Below are 7992 nucleotides of genomic sequence, written 5' to 3' on the forward strand. Positions count from 1 at the left end.
TTTGTATGGTGAGTCATCTGTGTGAGTCACAACTTGGTTTAGTCACCTATAGAAAGATGAGCTCAACAAGTGAGTCACCTGTAGCGTAAAAGTGGCATCTCTATTGGAGTCAATCAGTTCCCATTCTTTATGCATTAGAAAAAGAATATTTGAAAAAATGATGGTGTTTATATGACTGTATTCAGAACAAATCCATTTCTGTAATGGTCCCTGATAAACCACTGGAAAGGGCAATGATTCAGACACTGCTTGCAATAACTGCATTAAAATGATTTTCAAGGTTAATGGATTTTAGACTGACATTCAAGAATTTTTTAAACATAGATCACATCGTAACAAATGGATTTCACACTTATATATATTTTTATTGTTTTTTTTTTTTTTTTTTGTGGGAGCAAAATAGTGACAGCTGCAGAAAAATTTGAATCACAATATATTTGTCACTATTTTATATAATTAACAAAAAACTTTGCGTATTAGCGCGCCGCTACTTTACTTGCAACAAATGGATTACACATAAGGTGGCAAGCTATGCCGTTCATCGAAGGTGTAATATTAATTAGTAAATATGCTAATGTACAAGTAAAACTTAGGGGCATGCTTAGATATCAGTGAATCTGACATTTTCTGTAGGTATGTGTTTTAAATGACAGTGATTGATTCACCACCAGCGAATATTTGGTGAAAGTCATATTCGCTGTTTTATAAATATGCCCCATAAAGTGGACACCATTGTCTCCCCCAAAAAAGCAGGTGCCAACTGAATCAGGTCAACCCACCATGGTGATCATATCGTCCGCAGCAGTCTAGTAAATGGCTTGTACACATGACCCCTTGTGGAACTATTCCTAGTTATAATAGTCAGCCTTTTACTCTGTAATATTATTCTACAAAACGACAACACAACAACCCGTCTACAAAGGCAGAACAGCAGAGAAAAGAAATTCAGTTTACAGATCTCTGGTTCAGTATTTAATATTTTGCAAGGCTGATTGTAAATACCATATGGCCAGTCAGATTTCTGCCACCAATATTGTGCATACAAAGTGACACTATTTTCTCACCGCCAGGTGTAAATACTGATGAGTAAATCTAACATGCCATGACATTCTGAAAGTTATGGCAGTTGGAGAGGAGGCACTGAATGACAACACTGGAGGAAAATGATGATTTAGCTCTTACCTTTCGTATTCTCTTCTTTCGAATGCTCTCTACTGCAAACACTTGCTCCCCAATTGCGGAGAGCTCCATGCCAGGCTATGGGTTGTCTCCCTGTGCCCAGGGCTGTCCAGTCCTTTTGTAGATGCTTGTAGACTGAGCCCCTACTCAGTTCAGATGAGGCTTTCTTCTATATTAGAGCCCCTTACTCAGTGCAGATGGGGCTTTTCCTTATGTTAGAGCCCCTACTAAATGCAGATGGGGCTTTTTCTCTATGTTGGAGCCCCTACTCAATGCAGATGGGGCTTTTCCCTGGGTTAGAGTCCCCTAGTCAATGCAGATGGTTCTCTAGGTTAGAGCCTGTACCCAATGCAGATGGGTCTATCTCCTATGTTAGAGAAGCACAGTGACACACCCCCTCTGCAATGCCTGGCTGCTCTACTACTACTATTATTACTACTACTCTGCACAGACACCACTTCTCCTTGGCATCTAATGTCTTGTGTGCCCTGTCCCTGGGTATGGGTATCTGTCACCCAGCTGCCCTGGTAGTAGTGTGTGCATGGGATCTCCACACCCCTCACCCCCTGGCACCTCTGCCCAGGTTGTGGAGACTTCCTGCACCGATCCTGAGTGTTTACAACCCTGTGCAGGTGACACTTCTTCCTATGGCACTGCTCCCCTCCTCCCCAAACTGGATGGCTGCCTCTTCTTGCAGCTCTGCCACCGTGCCAAAGGCTGCTGCAAATTCCTTCATCTATGTGTGCCCCCCTCCTCTTCCTCCTCTTCCTCCTCCTGCAGGTGTTGTGTCCTGAAGTCCAGTTGCTGCACTCAGCTCCAATGGAGAAGATGGCTGGACGGCAGATGACTGAACGCGCTTCCCTGTCGCCTTTCCATTACAACCTGCGCAACATTTTCAGGGAGCGCGCAGCATCATCTCGGGAACGGCACTTACTAGTAGATTCTAATGGGAGAAGTAGCCTTGGTGACGTCACCTGGTCATGTGGCCCGAGCCAGGGGGCGGGGCTGAATAAATAAGAGATGCAGACTACGGGAGAGGAGAGATCGCAGCGCGTGTTGTACGATCATCCTGATTGGTGTTCTGTCCGATCCACAACCCTTGTAGAACTACAAGTACAAGCGTGCACATGGGTCATCCTTTCCTAGTCTACTACAGTCCACTGTTCTCCCTACATTATAGATTGTTCATAGTCATAGGGTTGCCACCTTACCCCTTTAAAACTGAACGCATATTAATTACACAGGTTCTGTGGCGAAAAAGGTAGGAATTCAATTCACTTAGTGCCTTACCTGCATTAAATTAGCCCCAGAACCTGAGTAATTAATATGTGCTCGGTTTAAAGGGATGAGGTGACAATGGCATTCATAGAAGGGCTTCAAATACTACACTGAACCCTGGGGGGGGGAGGGGCATAACTTTTAAGGTCACCCAGTCTTTTTGACAGTCATAAAGGGGAGGGGCTTAGTCATTATCACATAAAGTGCAGGCCAGGGTCCCCAATATAGATCCCCCTTTAGAGCAGGCCAGGGCAGGACCCCCAGAGAATAGATCCCCCTTTACTTAGTCTTCTTACTCCTACCTTTTTACACCTCACTGTGCCCATCACATGCAGCCTACCAATGCCCATCAAATGCAGCCTCACTGTGCCCATCAATGCAGCCTCACTGTGCCCATCAATGCAGTCTCAGTATATGCCCATCAATGCAGTCTCGGTCTGTGCCCATCAATGCAGCCTCACTGTGCCCATCAATGCAGACTCACCAGTGCCCATCAATACTGCCACACTGTGCCTATCAATGCAGCCTCACTCTGCACATCAATGCAGCCTCAGTCTGTGCCCATCAATGCAGTCTTGGTCTGTGCCCATCAATGCAGTCTCAGTCTGTGCCCATTAATACAGTCTCGGTCTGTGCCCATCAACGCAGTCTCAGTCTGTGCCCATCAATGCAGTCTCTGTCTGTGCCCATCAATGCAGTCTCGGTCTGTGCCCATCAATGCAGTCACAGTCTGTGCCCATAAATGCAGCCTCAGTCTGTGCCCATCAATGCAGAGTCACCAGTGCCCATCAATACAGTCTCAGTCTGTGCCTATCAGTGCATATTCACCAGTGCCCATCAATGCAGTCTCGGTCTGTGCCCATCAATGCAGACTTGGTCTCTGTCCATCAATGCAGTCTCGGTCTGTGCCCATCAATGCAGCCTCAGTCTGTGCCCATCAATGCAGACTCAGTCTGTGCCAACCAATACAGCCTTGGTCTGTGCCCATCAATGCAGACTCGGTCTGTGCCCACCAATGCAGCCTCAGTCTGTGCCCATCAATGCAGACTCGGTCTGTGCCCACAAATGCAGCCTCGGTGTGTGCCCACCAATGCAGCCTTGGTCTGTGCGCACCAATGCATCCTCGTTCTGTGCCCATCAAAGCAAACTCGGTCTGTGCCCACCAATGCAGCCTTGGTCTGTGCCCATGAATGCAGACTCACCAGTGCCCATCAATGCAGTCTCGGTTTGTGCCCATCAATGCAGCCTTGGCCTGTGCCCATCAATGCAGCCTTGATCTGTGCCCATCAATGCAGACTCAGTCTGTGCCCATCAATGCAGCCTTGGTCTGTGCCCACCAATTCATCCTTGGTCTGTTCCACTTTAAAGCAGAGTCGGTCTGTGTCCACCAATGCAGCCTCAGTCTGTGCCCATCAATGCAGTCTCGGTCTGTGCCCATCAATGCAGACTCGGTCTGTGCCCATCAATGCAGTCTCGGTCTGTGTCCATCAATGCAGGCTTGGTCCATGCCCATCAATGCATCCTTGATCTGTGCCCAACAATGCAGACTCAGTCTGTGCCCATCAATGCAGTCTCGGTCTGTGCCCATCAGTGCAGTCTCGGTCTGTGCCCATCAATGCAGACTCGGTCTGTGCCCATCAATGCAGAATAACCAGTGCCTGGATCACACAGCGGGTATCTCCCACTGTGTCACGGAGCTTGCGTCCGTGACATAGTTCCGCCTCCTAGACCCCTGTTCCGTCTATCACAGGAGGAGCCACTGGTCTAGGAGGCGGGACTTTGTTACAGCGCCGCTGTGGAGACAAGAGGAGGAGAAGGCGGAAGGGGAAAACTATGCACTTGGATCGGCCCAGGGCGCCACTGCAGCCACAGCTCAAAACGGCTCCTGGGCAGACGGCCTGCCGATCCCTGATTCCAGGGGGGGGCACTTGACTCCTCTTGCGAACGCCCATGCACTGAACCCCTCATTGTCTATATTGCAACCTGTAAAATATGTAAAGTAATTACACACTATAGATAAAAAGCATAAATTGTTAAAAAAAAATGTAAAAAAGCAGATGTGTGCAAGCACAAAGAGAAACTCCATTCAGATAGTATGAGTTATTAAGGACCCATTCACACATCTCAATGGGGTACAACGCATTAAATGTGTCGGTGTAATGCAGGTCTCTTCATTCTGAACACCTTGTAATGGATGTGTGTTGCAGAGCATGTCTGTGGCAATTTGTGTTTAAATGAATGTCATCACACCAATACATGTAAAGCTCACATTCCCACATGCAAGATGGTGTGAATGGGCCCTATTAATTTACACTATCTGTATGGAGTTTGCATGTTCCTTGGGGTACTCTGGTTTCCTCCCAGACTTTAAAGACATGATGGTAGGTTAACAGGCACCTGTCAGGGTTGCCAATCGTCAGTAAATTTACAGACAATTTGTAAAAATGTGTGATTTTTTTTTACAACTGTCTGTAAATATTAGGGGCTGATAAGTTGTCATTATTATAAAAGTCAAGTGTTTTTTTAGGGGTAAACCAGGCAAATTACTTGTTATGGGTATTGTCAGTGCTTCCATATTGTGTTTATACTGTTTAAAGGGATTGTAAAGGCAGATTTTTTTTTATCTTAATAAAGATTAAAAAAAACCCCTCCTCATTGGCTGAGACAGCAGCATGCCGCAATTGACTCCTGCTACTGCCAATCAAAATCAGCCAATCAGGAGAGAGAGGGGGCCGGGCCGGGTTGTGGCTCTGTGTCTGAAAGGACACAGAGAGCTGTGACTCGGCTCGGGTGCCCTCATAGCAAGCTGCTTCTGGTGGGGGCACTCAACAGGAGGGAGGGGCAAAGAAGCACAGAAGAGGGACCCAAGAAGAGGAGAATCTGGGCTGCTCTGTGCAAAACCAACTGCATAGAGCAGGTAAGTATAACATGTTTGCTATTTTTTTTCAAAATTGAGACTTTACAATCACTTTAAATGTGGGTTGTCTTAATTTTTAATAGTTCTGTAATTTTTCAGGTAGTCAGTAAAAAAAAGTGCTCTATCAGTAAATTATCCATGTTTTGTCAGTAAAAAATATGCTGTGTCAGCAAATTTGCCACATTTTGCCAGTAAAAAATGTACTCTGCCAGTAGTTTCCATGTTTTTTCAGTAAAAAATGTGCCCTGTTAGTAAAAACACTGTGGGAGGTTGGCAACAAGTATGTGTGTGCGTGTGAGTTAGTTACCTTAGATTGTAAGCAATTTGAGGGCAGGAACTGATGTTATTGTGCAATATGTAAAAGAGCTGTGTAAATTGTGGGCGCTACATAAATAGCTCTAATAAAGAAAATAAATATATTATACTCTGTAGAGGATAGAAAAAACTTAATACAAAAAGGTGACGAAACATAACGGCTAGTGCTGATTTTATACTCACCATGTGTATGTGGTCACATCTTTTCAGCTACCAATTTTTAAGGTAAGTTAGGCCCCTTTCCCTCAAAGGGTCCATTCAGGTCTGTCTGTCTTTCAGTTTTTCAGGCAAACCTTTTTCGGACGGTACATTCACCCCTATGGACCAGTGGGTGTAAAGGGTCTTGTGTAGGTTTACACCCACCTACCTCCAATCCGGTCTGCTAAAAAAAAATGGAAGGGGATTCATCCTTCTCCGTCTAGCTGAATAGGATTGGAGTGGAAGGCAGTCAGGTGTAGAGGGACAAAGAATACCGTTTACACCTATAGACCAAAGCATTTGTTACCCCAACACTTCATATTCCTGATATGTGCCTGTTGTACCATGTACTTGTATGAAAAATCCTGTTCTCTTTATGTTGCTTCCTTTATGTGAAATCCCTGGTGATCCTGCCAGTCCCTCTGCTTTCCTATTAAAAACTGACCACACTCAGCAGGAGAGCACAACGTGGTCATTTCTGTAGCTATGCTCCTCCAATGATCAGACTTGTCTTGCCACACCCCCGCTGCACAGCCATTCACTGGGAAGCTCAGTGTGCTGCTGCTTTTCCTCCCCCCAGCTCTTATGCAGCTGAGAACAGAGGGAGTGTGATCACTTATAATAAAGGGGAAAAAAGGTATTTATAATGTTTTTATTTATAATCTATACAAAAATGTTTTGCCTTTCATTTCTATTTTAACCTCCCTGGCAGTATTCCCGAGTGTGGCTCGGAGTGAATTTTCAGTGCTAAAAGTGGTAACCCCGAGCCACACTCGGAATCGCATCACAGGACAAAATGACTTACCTTGTCCCCAGGATCCTGCGTTGTCCCCCCCGCTGTGTGTGCGAGCCGTGTCCTCTGCTCGATCTATCACAGTGCCGGGCTCCGTTCCCTGCAAGTCTCGTGATGCACAGGGATGGAGCATGGCGCCAAATTCAAAAAGTGAAAAACACAAAATACATACATTATACTGTAATCTTACAGATTACATTACTGCGTGAAATTATTTCACATCCCTTTTGTCCCTAATGCTTTGTCCAGGGCCCTGCATGCAGTTTTATATTATAAATACAGTTCTTTCTGCCTGGAAACTTGAGATTGTCCATAGCAACCAAAAAGTGTCCCTTTACATCAAAAGCGGTCTTAGACCAGCTAGAAAACAGCGATAATAAATTAGAATCACTTGCAGAATTGAGCGATAGTGATTTGTGGGGAGATCCCTCATCAAACACTGAAAGTAATGACAGCAACAATTCTGCAACTGAGCAAATTTCAGTGTTTTTGATTTGATTATCATACCCGGGATGTCTACTAGACTCTTGTTTGGACAGATTTAAGTGAGTTATCCCTAAGAATTACATGCCTACAATATAAAATGCCAAATTTCCATGCAAAACATTGTACCGCTTTGAGCATCAAAAATCCGACATAATCATACCACCAGGGAGGTTAAACTGAATGGATTGTTTTACAAGGTGATCGTTTACAATAACTTTAAGTTCACCATGTGAAAAAGACCCCCAACATTCTCATCATCCCTAAACACATACATTTCCTAAAAACAGGTGTCTGGGAGAAGCTAAAAATCTTGCTGCTTTTTATTACTGTCTCTATTAGTATACTACAATTTTTGCACAAATGTGGAGTTTTGCCAAAAAGGGTAAAATGCACGTTTACACAGCACATAGTGTATTGTAAGGGTCAACCGTTGTGCCTGATTTCTGGGAGTGATCAACCCATTAACACCCATCATATCATAAAAACACATTGATGGGAATTCAATAGAGCCGTGGCACCACTTTTTTGGCATTACTTGCTCTTTGCCTAATTCAAAAACCATCTGCGTCAGTTTTGGTTCAGCGACTCGTGCTTCAAATTCAGGTAGCTTTAGTTTGCACCACCTTTATATTGTGGTGCAACACCCGTGCAAAATCCAAAATAAAATACAGACAGTTCTTATCTTACACAAGTGTAACTAATTAAGATTGACTCTATTTTGGTGTACAGAGACAGATTTTGTGAGTGTTTCACATGTGTTCTAAAAGTGGTGCAGCATGAGCCAAATTTAGGTAGAAGTTCTAGAGGTGTACATAAATTTGGAGCA

At 44.6% G+C, this 7992-nt stretch overlaps 1 protein-coding gene across 1 annotated transcript in view; it reads right to left on the reverse strand.

Moving 5' to 3' along the window:
* Window positions 1-2161, reverse strand: part of CBX7 (chromobox 7) — a 41171-nt gene extending 39010 nt beyond the window's left edge. Inside the window, exon 1 of the mRNA XM_073592542.1 lies at window positions 1183-2161. Within this exon, the coding sequence (XP_073448643.1) occupies window positions 1183-1251 (69 nt within the window). The 5' untranslated portion in view covers window positions 1252-2161. The remainder of the gene's footprint in view (window positions 1-1182) is intronic.
* Between the last annotated feature and the right edge of the window lie 5831 nt (window positions 2162-7992).

This window comes from Aquarana catesbeiana, linkage group LG07 (assembly GCF_042186555.1).
Source record: "Aquarana catesbeiana isolate 2022-GZ linkage group LG07, ASM4218655v1, whole genome shotgun sequence".
In the NCBI taxonomy this organism is placed as follows: Eukaryota; Metazoa; Chordata; class Amphibia; order Anura; family Ranidae; genus Aquarana; species Aquarana catesbeiana.